Source organism: Rhincodon typus, chromosome 18 (assembly GCF_021869965.1).
Source record: "Rhincodon typus isolate 14 chromosome 18, sRhiTyp1.1, whole genome shotgun sequence".
Taxonomy (NCBI): Eukaryota; Metazoa; Chordata; class Chondrichthyes; order Orectolobiformes; family Rhincodontidae; genus Rhincodon; species Rhincodon typus.
In genome coordinates, this window is record NC_063349.1 from 46,857,804 (window position 1) to 46,874,351 (window position 16,548).

General features: G+C 38.7%; 1 protein-coding gene across 1 annotated transcript in view; it reads left to right on the top strand.

Moving 5' to 3' along the window:
* LOC109937241 (plasma membrane calcium-transporting ATPase 1) overlaps positions 1-16,548 on the top strand; it is a 58,347-nt gene that overhangs the window by 26,640 nt on the left and 15,159 nt on the right. Inside the window, exons 11-13 of the mRNA XM_048607941.1 lie at positions 1,320-1,554; positions 13,953-14,132; positions 14,221-14,308. Of these exons, the coding sequence (XP_048463898.1) occupies positions 1,320-1,554; positions 13,953-14,132; positions 14,221-14,308 (503 nt within the window). The remainder of the gene's footprint in view (positions 1-1,319; positions 1,555-13,952; positions 14,133-14,220; positions 14,309-16,548) is intronic.

Consider the following 16,548-nt stretch of genomic DNA (forward strand, 5'->3'; position numbering starts at 1 on the left):
CTGAGCATGATATTTGTGGTGAGAGCTACTACTCATCATTTCCATATTTGGTACCATGCATAACAAGATATGCGCACATGATCTGAGAACTAATAACTTTACAAGTAATTCAGATTTTTAACTTGCATGTAACATATCCGTGGGCAGTCATTTCTAAATTTGCGCAATGAAACAATTCTATTTTATGTATTACTTTGACTATGTTCACCTCACTTATTTACCATTTTCTGCTCTTAACTGCCTCAGAATTCTTATGAAGTCTTTAATTTCCCCACCCTGAAAATTTCAAATTCATTTACTGATTAATTACCACCGAAATAGATTCACTAGATGTTACCTTGCAAATGTTCTATGAACTGAAATGGCAATAGTTCTGGAGTAAAGCACTTGCTCTGCAAAATATGTTAAATTTTTGGTTTGCTCTCTGGAGCTTCAAAGAAAACACTTTGAAGATGCCAAGATATAGCAAATTTAAGAAAGTCATCAAAACATTAGCCATTCCTAATTTGCATCCCCTAAGTATTGGAGCTCCTTGCAATATACTAGCATGTTCCTGGGTTCATGATGAACAGGGATGAGCAGTTGTAGCGGTCACCATGGCTCCCAGTGTGACTGCTGCCACCAAAACACTGTCTCCTTTGGATTAAATCTTGCAGAAATTTTGATATCCAGCCAATACCATACTCGGACCGTGTACATTTTATTCACATCTGATCGTCTTGATGCCAGATATCCACAGAACTAGATCCCTAAAGCTCCCAAATTCTTGTTTTTTCTTGCATGCCACAGTCTCTACTAATTGTTCCCCTACCTTACTTTGTGACTGCCTGCAGCTCTAACTGCCTCATCAGCTCATGTTCTTTTCCACGCTGATCCAGACTACTATATGCCATCTTGCTGCAATTAGACATTGCACTCAGGAAGAAATATTTTAGCCACGACTGATGAGTAGAGACTTTGAAGGGGCTGGAAGGGAAGGAGATGAATTTTAACCACGTGGGAAATAGGCAATGCCCATAGGAAGATGGAGATTTTAAAAAATTACTGGAAGTGAAGATTTTATTCCCAATCAATTCTACAGACCAAAAAATTATTTGTAGGTATTCTGGTACATTTTTTGTGTATCCACTAATTTTGAGGACAGATCTGTTTGAGTCCTAATATCAAAGATGCCATTTGTATGCTGTGTTGTAAGATTTTCAGTATAGAAGTTTTTAATGACTCAGTTTTAATACACAAATTAACTGGATCCTGTTCTTCTCCAGTTGGTTCTAGTTCTAAGATTTTAAAAGCTTTTAAAATATAACTCCTTTCACCAGGTGTTCCAAAATCTTAAATGCAAAGGGTGAGACCAAAGATTTGAAGATTAGAGATCGTGATGATTTGATAAAGAAAGTAATAGAACCAATGGCTTCTGAGGGACTGCGTACCATCTGCTTGGCCTTCAGAGAATTTGAAGTTGACTCTGATGTGGATTGGGATAATGAAAATGATGTACTTTCTGATCTCACCTGTATTGCTGTAGTTGGTATTGAAGATCCTGTGAGACCAGAGGTAAGTAAATAGTAAATGGGTTCAATAATATGACAAAAGTAGCATAAATATACTGAGGAAAAAACCTATCTCCTTTTTTAACCTTAGGATGTTTATGTTGCGTTCAGTGGCTGAACTGAACTCAACACATTTATAAGCTGACTACAAGTACACTGACGTGTGTATGCTTGTCTTTATCTTGAACTTTGTTTTTAAAATTTTATGATTTTCATATCTTGTCTCAAAAGGACTTGACCACTCAATTTTGGAAGCATGACCACTTATACAGCCAACTTGCATATGTAATTTTTCAGCTGTCTACCAATTTTTTTGTTTGTTTTTAAAAGATTATTTAAACAGATTATTTACCTTGTCAAACTAAAACTCGTATTTCAGTCTTGACACTTTCAAAAAAGAAAATCCTGTTTTAAATAGAGGAGTACAATGGAGTTTGAGTTCCTGAAAATTTTCCAGAAATTACACTTGATTTCTGAAACTTTCTGGGGGTCATCTAGGTAACACTGGCTAGAGATACTCAAAGTAACTAAGATTTTTGAGTAGATTTGTAGCTCTGGTTGTGGCTGGTTGGCTTGCCGAGCTGGCTTTATTGTTCCAGACACTTCATTACCCTGCTGGGCAACATCCGTGCAGCCTCTGAAGCACTATTGTGTTTTCCTGCCTGTTGTTTAAACTCTGCCTGTTGAGCTGGGTTACCTCATTCTGGTTTTCCTTCGCAGTGGAGTGTGTATATATAGGGTCTAGCTCTGTGTTTAATGGCCTTAGTGGAGAACCAGGCCTCTAGGAATTCCTGTGCTTGTCTCTGCTAATCTCCATCCACATGGATAAGTTTGATTGGGACAACACTAGGATCCCAGGACAGGCCAAGCAAAGATTCTATCAACTAATGGAGAAAAACTAACTATTAGCCATGTTGCATTTTCTTGCTTTTCAGATAGGATTATCTTGGGTAACACTAGTATGACATTCATTGTTACTTAATTAGTGTTTGATCTCATTTGGGAATTTGGGTCAGTCTTCTAGAGCAAATAAGCATAGAATTTTGCACATCTGACCATTGTGGGCACTTGACTTTTCTGGATAACCACAATAAATATAGCAGTTGAAATGGTCTTAATTTTGGATTCTTAGGAATTAAAACTCAATTTTGCTTTGTTCAACATCTTGGTGTTTTAGTTGTGCTTTATATTCAGTAACTCTGCAAGTAACAGTCAATAGATATGAAGCTGGAAAAGCACAGCAAGTCGGACAGCATCCAAGGATCGGGAAAGTCAACGTTTTGGGTGACAAGGGTTTCTGCCCAAACCATTGACTTTCTTGATCCTCGAATGCTGTCTGACCTGTGCTTTTCCAGCTTCATGTCTATTGACTCTGGCTTCCAGCATCTGCAGTCCTTTCTGTCTCCAAATCTGCAAGCGTTATGCCTTGAGAAAGGAGTAGACATAGAACACTGTTCAGATGTAAACTTTGACTTATGAGACAAATCTCAATCTGGTTTGTATTTAAGGGTAGAAAAATGTTTGATTATAACCAAGCATTGTCCCTGGATTTTCAGAAAGTATTTTGGGTTACTGGCTAAGGAAGTTGTTTTTGAGCAAAACTGATGGGAATTGTCCTTGTCGGTTGAGTTCTTCTGACAGAAGAAAGTTTGCTAAACATCAAGAGCATTTGAGAATTCTGGGAACAATGCCTACTAAATGGAGCAGATGAAACTTCAGATCCACTGCACCTGAAAAATCGATTTCAAGACTTTGTTTGTGAATTGAACAAACCTGCAAATAAACCAGGTGTATTGGGGAGGGGTAAAAGTTGATTTCATTTGAAGCCAATGTAATAGATAAAATCTATAAATAGACAATTATGGAAGGAAATTCTTGAATCCAGTGTTGCATATAGCAACAAATAATTACCATCTATTGAATAGCAAACAAGAAGTGACATTGGGAGAACTTGGAATTTAGTCCTGCATGCCCAGTGACTAGAGCAGAAAATACATAAAGTTGATCTGTATCAACAAGTCAGTTGATTTTTGAAGTGTGAGGAAAGGGAGAGAACAATGGAAATAATCAAAGTCAAACAGCATCTTTGGAGAGATGACCAGAAACACTTCAGGTCAGTATCTTTTACAAAGTGAAAAGTTACCTTCATGTACCTCTCTTAATGTTTGAGCAACAAGTGAAGCTAGCTATTTTGTCTAGTTACTACACAGTTGCATTGAGTGGTGCTTGCCATGAACTGGATTTTACTGTCGAAGCAAACAAAGTACTTGTGATAAGTAGAAATGTAGTACATGAAATTCAGTGCTGTTTATGCCAAGTATGTAGGCTATATGCCCAAAAATTCTTGATCATCTCAAGCAGCATGTCCCTTGCAATAAGCAAGGTACTGACTGTAACCAAACAGTGCATGTCTTCATATCTCAACAGAGTCTAACACTAAATGTGATTCTGCAATTGCTGGATAATCTGAATATGCAAGGCATTACACTGACCTTTCCTAAGCAGTAAAATTCCAAAAATGTCTCCATGTTCCAATTCCTACCAAATTTTTTTTTTTCTTTTTTTAAATTTAAGATTCCTCAGTCTGGATCTGTGTGCCTCATGTAAGTTGCACCTGTTAGTACACAAAGCCCTGTTCTTTGTCAGAGCGTGTTACCCCACAGTACCTATTTCAACTCCACAAAGTAGGTGACAGCTATTAATTTTTCAGGGCAATGCCTTGTTCAATCAGAGTTAATCTGACTGATTTAAAATTTACAGCTTTGTTGTATCTTTAAATCAGTATTAATGGTTGCATTCTTCTCCATGGCAACACCTACCAATTGGCACTCTCCTTGTGTGGCATAAATATTGGTTTTCCACTTGAATTGTCTTACAGAATTTTTTGACTAACTTCAAAATGTCCATTTTCAGCTAAACAGTCATGCTAAGGGTTACCTCTATTTCACACTCAAGCAAAAATATTAATCTGAATGTTTAGGTAGCCCACAACAAATGAGGAAATTTGAGTATCTGGCCTCTCCCTTTTTATAGCAGTGCTGTTATCAAACCAGTTCCTTACCTTTTAATAGATTTGTTGAAATATAGAGTTATGAAAATGACTGGATGTAGTCTACTGATTTTGTTTACAAACTTTCTTAGATGAGTTGAGCAAGTAAAACCAGGCAGTCAGTACAAACACTTTAGATTTGGCTGACCTGAAGTTGATCACCACATGTTAAATTTTAAAGTCACTTTTTCGAGGTCTTATTTCTAGACTAAATTTTTGAGATTCATTTTTTCAACTTGGTCAGGGATTAGCATGGTGTGACATTTTTCTGCATATTTTTGGCATAAGAACATAACTTTCCTGTGTTACTACTTATTTGTTTCCCTTGCTGTACGCATTGTGCCAAACCAGAGCAGCATAAATAGGGACATCCAGTCAAGATACCACCAGCGTTTTTCTTACCACGAGCCTACTAGTCTAATCCTGTAATTCTGTCTCTCCCAATTAGGTTATTTCACCACCAGCTGTTCTTGTGCTTTCTGGCTAGCCCATTCTTTTGGAATTCTGGGTATAAACATGACTGTACATTGCTTTTTAAGTGCTGGAACTGTAATGTCTAAACAACTAATTTGTTAATCCAGTTGAATTTTCTTTTGTGAAAGATAAGCACATTTTTTTACTGCTTCAGAATCCAGACAGTCTACATCCTGAATCAGTTGAAATTGTTTGGACCAGCATTTTCTTCAGACTTTCTTTTAAACTGTTCCTGTTTTCAAATTTCAGTAGTGTTTGTTTTTTAGACCAGGGAGAAAGGTATTAATTAATATTAAAGCAACTACTTTCAGGCACTTTGATATTTATTCCTTAAAGTCAAACGATATAAACATTTTGCAAAGTAATAACTCCTTCAATTCCTAGAGACAAGTGACCAGTTTAAAAAGAAATTTCAAAGTTTCCTGAAGAAAATAAGATCACATTTCAAACTTAAAGACTTTTTCAACCATGGATTGAAAAACACCTTGAGGGAGAAACCTGTACTTCAGAAGACATGAACCCAGTTAACACCAAGTGAAAACTTCATTCTTCAACTCTGTTCCTTAAGCAGACATACTCGTAAACTCCTGGAACAGCCCAAAATGATTCTTAGCCCCCAAAGACTGTCTTGCTTCCTTATCTTTTCTAGATGGACGACATTTAATTACTGAGTTAGCTTTCATGCTAAGAATGGATGAGAGAATCTTCCAGGTTCACTTAAAACCTTGTCAACTCACGTGAGATCTCATCCACATTCTGGTGAACCATGATGATTCATTGCCTCGATCTTGTTGCAAACTGGTTTTGTGCCTGTGAGGCTCAATATATTTGGGGAAACTTCAAAGTTAATCCTACAGTGATCTGGTTTGGATACTTCCCTCAGGGACCCAATTTATAGTAGTATAAATCACGTGGACTGTCTATCCAGGTGGAAATGATCATTAGCTATTCACAAACTCCCAACTCTCTTTATCCTGTACTTTAAACTGCATATTTAATTCCAACTAGACAAAACTTGACAATCCTGGGATTGTCTCTGGGATGTGGACCAAGTTTGTCCACTGCCAGTGCAACTGCTGAGGTCATTGCTTAAAGATTTAAGTATCTTGCAGCTTCCTCCAGTTGTACAGAAACTTGGGGCCATCCTGGGGAAGTCTAGTTTTGGTATCCTGTTTGAGGAAAGGTATCATAGAGGGAGTGCAACAAAGGTCCACTAGTCTTGCTCATGGGATGAGATGTCCTATGAAGAGATTCAGCAAAGTGGGCCTGTTCTAAGGGTTTGAAGAATGAGGTGATCTATTGAAACACAAAAATATTTAGCATAGGTGCAGGTAAGATGTTTCTTCCGGTTAGGGAGTCTAGAATTTAAAAATGAGGGATGCTATTTAGGATCCAGACAAGATTTTCTCTTAAACTGAGAATTCACCATCCTCTATCTCTCGGCTGTGGAAGTTCAGTCAGACTTTTTTTTAAAAAGTAGCATTTGCTAGATTTCTGATTATCACTATAAAATGGCATTTCACTTGCTGTGGGTAAAGGGCGTTGAAGTATTCAATGAATCGTGATCATATTAAATGGCAGAGCCAGCTGAACCGCCTACTCCAGTTAAACCACTTGAGCTTCCCCCAACCCAGCCATCCAGGATGCTTGTCAGCCAAATTCTGAGCATTCCATAATTTAAAACATAACAACATAGTTTAAAACTTGCTTTCTGTATAGTAATGCCATTCCACACAAACCTAAAGCCACAGAGCCATTTGCCCAATAATGTCACCAGGCTAGTGAACTTCCTAGTGACAGCTGCTGAACCCAGGGGTAAGTCTCTAGCTCAAATACTGTTTCCATTTTTAGATGGGGAAATTCCCTGCACCTGTTGTTAGTTCTACCTGCAAATGTTGTGTAATTTTCAGCTTGTTTAGTCATGCTAAATCACCAGTGAAACAAATACCCTTTATGCCTGGAATCGGTCTCTATGTATTTTAGTTCATGTATATCTGTTGTGGCATGACCAGAAGTATAAGGTAAATTTTCATTATTGGGTATTAACGTTTGTGGATTTGTTTTAGGCTATTCTGGAGTCTAGCCCAGCATTGAGATGAATTGCTTCACTACAATAGATATTCCAACTGTGTACTTACTTCTGTAAGTCTCTCCTAAACTTATTAATTTGTACATTTTGACCATGGTGTGTTTTTGTTCTTGAAGACCAATAAAGTTCAACTGGAGAGTTCAGAAGAGATTTTACCACAATGTTGCTGGGATTAGAGGGTCTGAGTTATAAATTGATTTTCATAATCCACATCAACTCCAGTCTCCCAATCATCTGCCTTGATTCCCACTACAGTTTGCCTATTGACATAACAGATCCACAGATTGATGCCATATCCCTAGCCCTGCACTCCTCATCCCTGGAACATCTGGACAACAAAGACACTTTTTTTTCTTTTTTTAATTGCAGACTGCTGCTTGTTGACTGCAGCTCCACCTTCAATACCATTATCCCCTCCAGACTGATCTCAAAACTGCATGACCTTTGGTCTCAGCTCTGCCCTCTGCAATTGGATCCTCAGCTTTCTGACCCTTGGGCTGCAATCAGTGAGGATAGGTAACTGTACCTCTTCCACAATAACACTGAACACTAGAGCTTTCTCCCCACCCCCCCCCCCCCCACGATCCCTGATTTACATCCTCAGCTTCCTACTGTACTCCCTGTACACCTACGACTGTTGCCAAATTCCGAACGAATGCCATCTGCAAGTTTGCTGACCACACCACTGTAGTGGGATGGATACCTAACCATGACAAGGCAAAATACAGAAGGGAGATAGAGGGCTTGGGGATGTGGTGCAATGAAAACAATCTCTCTCTGGCAATACTAAAGACCTGATCATTTCCTTCAGAAAGGAGATCATGTGCTGCCCCACCCCCAAAAAACAACAACGGTTGAGGGAGTGGAGAGCATCAAGCTCATCAGCAATGATAACCAACAACCTGTCCTGGACTTCCCATATGGATGTGACAGTCAACAAAGCACAAGACCACCACCTCTTCCTAGGGCGGCTAGTAAATTTGGCATGTCCATAAGCTCCCTTGCCAACTTCTATAGATGCACCATTGAAAGCATACTGTCAAGTTGCATCATGGCCTGGTATGGCAACTACTCTGCCTAGGCCTGGAAGAAACTACAGAAGCTTGTATGCACAACTCAGACCATCATGGAAGCCAACCTCCCATCCATGGACTCCATTTACATGGCTCACTGCTGCGGAAAGGCAGCCAACATCAAAGACCCATTGTGTCTGGTAGTGATCTCCTACAACCTCTTCCGCCAGGCAGAAGATAGATGCCTGAACACACTCTCAAACAGGTTCAGGAACAGTTTTTTCCCCAGCCATAATCAGACTTGAATGGATTCTGTCCTCAATGTAACCTGTATGCCTCTAAATCTTATGGATCTGTATGTCCTTTGCTTGTGATCTGCCTGTACTGCTCGTTAAACAGAGCTTTTCACTATATTTCGGTACGTGAGGCTGGATAGGCTGGGACTTTCCTCATTGGAACATGAGGTTGAGGTGATCTTTTACAGAGGTTAATAAAATCGACTTGTACAGTCAAGGTGAATGGCAGGTGTCTTTTCCCTAGGGTGGGGGATTTCAAGATCGAGATCATATTTTTAAGGTGAGTGAAGAAAGATTTAAGACATCAGGCAATTTTTGTGGTTCGCGTGGAATGAACTTCCAGAGGAAGTGGTGGATGCAACTATGGTTACAGTGTCTAAAAGACACTTAAACTAGTAAAAGAACAGGAATTTTTGAGGAATATGGGCCAGGGTCAGGCAGGTGGGACTAGCTTAGTTTGGGATTATAGTTAGCATGGACTGAAGGGCCTGTTTCTGTGCTGTATGACGCTGACTGGAGCATTACAAACAATTGCCTTCTATTTTTTTAAGTATGTAAAGATAAGCCAAGGAAATATAGGTCAATCAGCCTAACTTTAGTGAATCTTCTTCTGGAAACCAATTCGGACAAAATACTCGTGGACAAATGCTGATTAATAAATGAGTCAGCATGGATTTCTTAAGCCAATATGTTTAATTTGAGTTCTGTTCTGAGCTAATTTTGACCATGGGACTGCTTTTGTGGTTGGTACAACAGACTTGAGCAAAAGTAACCTTTTGTGGAATAAAAGGAACACTGGTATGTGAACACAATTGGTAGTGTGATGGGAAACGGAATACTAGTAGGAAATTCATGTTTTGATGGGCTGGTAGCATGTTTGTAGCAGAATTCCCAAGGTCAGTGTTGGAACTCTTTGCCTGTTTCATAAATCTTTAAACTTGCAGTTGTGACCCTCAGACTTATAAACGTGAAACTATTGTAAATTGAGAATGATGTAAAACTTAAAGGTCATATCCAAGTTGTGGGCAGACAGGTAGCAGGTGAATGTCAGTGCAGAGAAGTGAGGTGACACATTATGACAAGAACAAGAAGAAACAATAGGAAATAAGATGCAATTTTGGGGAGGCAGGAGTAGAGAGACCTGAGTTTAGATGTGCACGAGTGGCAGACTGGTTGAGAGCTGTTAAATCAGGCAGTAGTCTGTGCTTTAATAAGGATGCAGTACAAGAATAAGGTTGTTATGAATTTGCCTAATGTTCACCTTTTGCTAGAGTACTGTTTGCTTTTGGCAGCCATTCTTCAGGATGTGAAGGCATCCAACAGTGGCGAAGAGAAGTTTGAGAATGGCTCCACTGAGTAGGAATCTCCTTATGAAGTTAGGACTCTTGAACCGCCTCAGTCTTTCCATGAAATTGAACTTGAATTGTGAGGGATCTAGACATAACAAAGACTGTTCCCACTGTTCCCAAGAGGGTGCTTTACAATCAAAATTTGAGGAAAAATATTTGACTTGAAGTGGTTAGGGTCTGGAAAGCATTACCCAAGTGGTGAAGGCAGGTTTAATTGAGGCAATTGAAAAGGACTTGGATCATTATTTGAAAAGAAGAATGTGCAGCCTTACTGGAAAAAGGCTGGAGTGTACAGCACTAAGTGAGATGCACACTTGACTAGTCAAGGCTGCAGAGCTGTCACCTTTTTACTGCAACGATCATTTGCAATCCAAATTTTTGTCAAATTAATTCCAAATTAACTGTTTTTCACAATCTGATTGTGACTATCACCATTTTATTAACAATCGATCATTGTCCTAAGAACTAACACCACTTTGAACTGGTGTGGTGTAACGGACTTTTAAAGGATGACTGGCACAAGCTTGGAATCCTTTTGGCCTTTTTTCTTTAATTAAAGGCATAATGAACCTTTTTTGCAATGTTCTGATAGCTTAACTTTCTTAACTGCTGGATTTTTGCCTAACAATTCAAATGCACAAATTAGTATCAGGTTTGAATTGTTTTCTGGATTACTCTATCAATGCAGCCACAACAAAAACAATATTGATGCTAGAAATGAGAAACAGAAAAATAATACTCTAGTATAGCATCTATGGAGAAAGTATTGATGCTCTGAGCCTCCATTTCTTTTGACATGGTTTCTCTCCAGGTGTTACCAGACCCCTGAGTATTCCCAGCAGTTTCTTTCCATTTTAGTAAGAAGTCTGGCACTGTAATTGTCATGGTGAATGATGACATTTTTTTAAAAAAAAAAAAAAAAAAAAATGGTGTGGGGGTTTTTTGGGGCCCTGAGACTGAACTTTTGGTTGTATTCTCCAAACTGTCAAGTGAAGGGAATTTTCTCAAACTAGAAAGCATGGTATTGAATTTTTGAAATGGTAGTACAGGGTGTTAAGATTTTAAAAGAACAGGGAAAGTGGTACTTTTAATGTGCAAATACTTAAAGGAATTAGGCAGCTATAAAAGGGGAAATTTTTAAATTTGCACGAAGGGACAAAATACAAAAATGTTATACTCTGCAGTGAGTGTGAAAGTAAGAATTTTGCATTTGTAGTGTCTTCCATTAGATTGATATCCCAAAGCAGTTGCAGCCAATTGAGTAATTAAGTAAATAACTGGTGTATTATACAAAACAAACAGCTAATTTGCACTCAGGAAAGTCCACACAAACATCAATGTGATGTCATGTTTATTGATTGATTGAGCTAAGTCACCAAGGAATTATTTTCAGAATAATACAATCAGATGTTTTTCATCTGAGTAGACCAGTTAAACATCCCATCCAAAAGACAACAGCTCCAACAATGCAGCATTGCCTCAATACTGTGCAGGTGTACTGGTATGCGACTTGAACTCTCAACTGTCTGACTCATTACCAAATGGATACTGACAGATGTCTCAATGTGGTTTTTGGTGCTCCTGCTTTCATTGTAACAGAAGACCAATGAAAATGTAGATTCTCAGGAATGTTATCCAAGATAGAACTGAAGTTGGAACTGTTTCCTCTGAATTGAGGTTAATGAATGAACTGAAACTTCTAAATTAAGAACACAAAAATAGTGGTAGCTTCCTCAAATTTGTAATTGAGGTGCTGAACAAGCTAACTGTTCTGACCCAAGTTTTGTTCCATCTGTATTTCCATGTATATATTTTAGGTGAAGAGGCTTTGGAGGAGTGCTCCTCGCAGAATTCCAAGCTTGTTTTCATTTGATTTTATTATCACGTACTGAGATGGCGAAGTATCGTTTTGTTGCTATCCAGGCAAATAACACTATTCATAAGTACAAAGTAATAGAATATAAGTGTTACAGCTACAGAGAAGGTGCAGAGAAAGATCAGTTTTGATGAGGTCTGATCAAAAGTCATATCAGATTCGAGAACAGCTTCTTCCCCTTTGTTTACAAACTTTGGTATCTTCTGTCTGATGGAAGTGTTAAAGACACCTCCCACCAGTTCAATTATGTTGACCACTTTCCTGAGCCAGCATGAAGTATAGACAGTCAATAGATGAAAGACTGGTTTGTGCAATGGACTGGGCTGCATTCGGAACTTAGTTTCTTACGGTCTTGAGCAGAGCAGTTGCCATACCAGGCTGTGACCTTTGGTAACCACTGCTAATGGCTGGTCCAGTGGTCAACAGTGGGTCCAGAATGTTGGTATTTGGAGAGTGTATTTCTAAAGTTGCCTAGCATTTGTAGGTGTTCAAATAGACAAACATTTCAAAGAGCAAACATTTGAGATATAGGGAAAGTGTTGAGCAAGTAGAACTAACTAGCATTTGAAGAGGTAGCTCAAACATTGTGCTGAATCATCTTTTACATGCTGTACCTAGTCTAAAATCTAGTCCCAAACAGTTACCTTGTGGCATTCAAACTTGGACTCCTCTTTAACTGAAGAATTTTAAATTGCAATTGAATGGCAATCATCCATGTTAATGATACAACATCTATTAAAACTACAGGGAATACTAGAGAGGCAAGAGTTGACTGAAGTATGGGATTTTCTCCTATCTTTGCTGAAGTAGAGTCCATAAATATTACTACAGCTAATTTGCTACATTTTAAAGTATTAAGCAGTATGGGAAATGCGCAAGGTGAGCTAAGAACATAGATGGCTCCTGTCAATAGTGTAATTAATTGGCCATAGCAAGCAACAAGTGCTGTAACATGCAATGACTTGCAGCATCTTCAAAGAAATGCAATTTTTAAAATTTTCTAGTCAGTAAATACAAAGTTCTCTTTGCAAAACTTTTTTCTGAAATGTTTGCATGAGGAAGATGTCATTAAATCTGGATATAGGGTGAAGAACTCGAGCATAATATTGCTAGTGATCATAGTAAATGTTTTCATTGATCTGGTGCTCAGTATTCCTAGGATTACTTTTATCATGTGTTCTTAAGGCAATTACAGGGAGAAAGCAAGAGAATGTGGTTGAGAAATATCAGTTATGGTCGAATAGATGAGTGGACTCAAAGGGCCGAATGGCTTAATTCTACTCCTGTATCTTGTCTTCTGTGGGTAGTTACACATTCTCAAAAAATGGTTTATAATGGTGCAATTTCAAAACTGGCAATAACACTGGGCCCTGAATTAAGGGAACTGCACTTGGATGTTTTGTTTCAGTGGGAGAGAGGGTGAAGCTTTCTATCTGCCTATTGTATCTGTGAGGATGAGTGCTTTAATAGACTGGGAAGAGCTTGCATTTATATTGTGTTTCACTTTCTAGAGATGTCAAATGCTGTTTAACCTGTTAATTTGAAGTGGACCTACAGCAATACCACAATCGATAACTGTTCAGCTCAATCTTGTTTCGGTGGGGTTTTGTGGGAAAGAGGTTAGCAAAGTCAACTTCCCACCAGATAATGCCATGAGATTTTTTAAGCCAATCAGTTGGATGTTGGTTTAATAGAAAGTTCATAAGATGAAACTCTTCTCCTTTTTTTTTTAGAGCAGGAAAGGCCAAGGAGAGATTTGATAGATATTTAAAATGGTTAGTTGAATAATTGGCAGGTTTAAAACTGATTAACAAGCCTGAGGCCACGTGAAAAGCTCTTTTACTGACCAAGATTTGGAATGTGATGCCTGATTTTGAATTTGTATCCATCATGCTGTGGTAACAGTATTCTAATCTCCTAGTGTATTAAACAAACAATCTGTTAAGTAATTGAGGGGATAGACTTGTTAGAGCACAGGGAAGTATGTTAGTTGCGTTACTGTTTGGCAAATCAGCATAGGCTTAATGGGCTGGCCTCCTGTTACTGCTGCTGCTTTGTCGGATGCCAGCATTAAAGTGATGGGGCGATTTGTCTCCTCTCTGGAATGAAACCACCTCTTGAGCTGAACTGATAAGTTGGACATTTTATGTTCAAGAAACAATCTCATCTCACTTGAATAACGAATGAACAATAGTGAAGCCATTCTACAATGAAAATGCATAATCTAACATGCTGAAATTTGTTTCCTTTCTGTAGGTTCCTGATGCCATTAAGAAATGCCAGCGTGCTGGTATCACAGTCCGTATGGTCACTGGTGACAACATTAACACAGCCCGAGCCATTGCTACAAAATGCGGTATTTTACAGGCTGGTGATGACTTTCTGTGTTTGGAGGGTAAACAGTTCAACAAACGTATTCGCAATGCAAAAGGCGAGGTAAGTGAGCGTTTTTAAACTGGATGCATATACGGATTTTTCCCTTGACATTGAATGTGGTGAAAGGGCAAATATTTAATATTTTCAGATTGAGCAAGAACGTATAGACAAGATCTGGCCCAGGCTCCGTGTCCTTGCAAGATCTTCGCCTACTGATAAGCACACTTTAGTCAAAGGTAAAACAGTGATGGTAATTTTTTGGTTTTTTTTTCTTGCACATCTAATTTCCAACAGTCGACCATTCACTGGTTCTGATTCAGCAGGCACTTTAAGCTTTGAATTCTAACTGGAATACCCTGGTGCTAATGACAACAGTTCTACCAATGTGCTCTGTAAATTGTACTGTACCAATGAAATTTTTCCAATAACTACTTGTATTTATGTTGGACTCTGTTTGGAAAATGTTTAACAATGCTTTGCTACAGCATACTTGTACAAACATTATTGCCACACAGGTGTCCAGATGAAGTGCCTTTTAAGGAGCAGAGAGATAGAAGGGAGAACATTTTGGAACATAGTGTATAATTGCCAAAGGTGCTGTTGAAGCTGGCATGTAGACCATACGGCGCTTTGAGCTGTGTCCTGTTTTGGAGACTGTTATGGACAGGGACTCCAAAATATTCTCATAGATACATTGCTGGAGGTCATTTTGCAGCAGTGTAAAGGAATTCTGCATGATGGAAACTAGCGCAAACAAATCATTGCAGGACTTGTATACCTTTTTAATGGTAAGGTTCTGGGAAGTGTTGCTGAATAAAGAGACCTTGGAGTGCAGGTTCAATAGTTCCTTGAATGTGGAGTTCCAGGTAGATAGGGTAGTGAAGGTGGGGTCTGGTATGCTTCCCTTTGATTTAATGCACTGAGGATAGGAGTTGGGAGGTCATGTGGCTGTACAGGACACTGGCCACTTTTGGAATACTGTGTTCAGTTCTGGTCTCCCTGCTATAGGAATGTTGTGAAACTTGAAAGGGTTCAGAAAAGATTTAAGGATGTTGCCACAATTGAAAGGTTTGAGCAAAGGGAGAGGCTGAGTAGGATGGGGCTATTTTCCCTGGAGCTGAGGGGTGACCTTAGGTTTATAAAATCTTGAGGGATATGGATAGGGTAAATAGCCAAGGCACTTTCCCCAGGGTGGAGGGAGTCCAAAACTAGAAAGCATAGGTTTTTAAGGGGTGAGGGGAAAGATTATAAAGTGACCTGGGGACAACGTTTTCACAGGGTGGTGCATGTGTGGAATGAGCTGCTGGAGGAAGCAGTGGAGGCTGGTACAATTACAACAGTTTTTTTTTTAAAAAGGCACCTGGATGGCTATATGAATAGGAATGGTTTAGAGGGAAATGGGCCAAATGCTGCAAAAGGAATTAGATGAATTTAGGGTATCTGGTCAGTATGGATGAGTTGGACCGACAGGTCTGTTTCTGTGCTGTACAGCTTTGTCTCTAAAGCATATCTAGTTAGTGAAAAACTCCAAGCAGCTCTTACCACTAGAGCAGGACAGTACAGTTTTTCTTAGCTTGTTTCCCCTAGTTACTGGACATTGTGTTTTGTCGTAGTGAGAGCTTCTATACAAGTAAACTACAGAATTGGATACAAAGCTAGAAGGCTTTTTTGAAACTACAAATCTAGCTGTAAATTTATGGAAAAGACTGCCACCTAGTGCAAATAGTGCAATATTGAATAGAAAGTTTCAAAGTCATAGCGATGCATGAAAATGTAGAAGACCGAGATGCACAAGTTGAATAGTAACACTGAAAGATCAGATGCTGAACGCAAATGCAGTGAAATTTTGGCCTTGGACTTGATGGCTAATTTTGTGCACTTGCAGTAAGAGTGGAAGGTTGAAGTCTATTGCATAGATTTACAAGAAATGGCCATATTCTTTAACATTCTGTATTTCCTATCTGTTTTTAATGAGCGCTACTTTTCCATTCCTGCTGCAATTTTTCTGGTTTCTTGAATCAAATAGTAAACTTTTCAGTGGTATGGGAAAAGAGCAAAAGTCATTAGAATGCTGATGGATGAGTCATTGGGTAACTTTTTTTGCTGTATCATTTTCACTTTTCTTTACAGTTTTTATAGACTATAATTTTAAGAACTTTGCTAGTAGAACCCCATCTCCTTAATGATAACGTCACTCTTAGTGGGAGAAAATAGGATGGAAGAGATTATTAACATTCAAATTGCTTGTTCCACATGCAGAAGGTTGTGGAAAGGATGGCTCAGGCTGTGGATGAACTGAAGTAGTGTTAAATTTGGCTAATTTTCTGTTCTTCCTTTTTCTGTTCTGTTCTTCCTTTTTCTGTTCTGTTCTTCCTTTTTCTGTTCTGTTCTTCCTTTTTCTGTTCTGTTCTTCCTTTTTCTGTTCTGTTCTTTTCTTCCTTTTTCTGTTCTGTTCTTCCTTTTTCTGTTCTGTTCT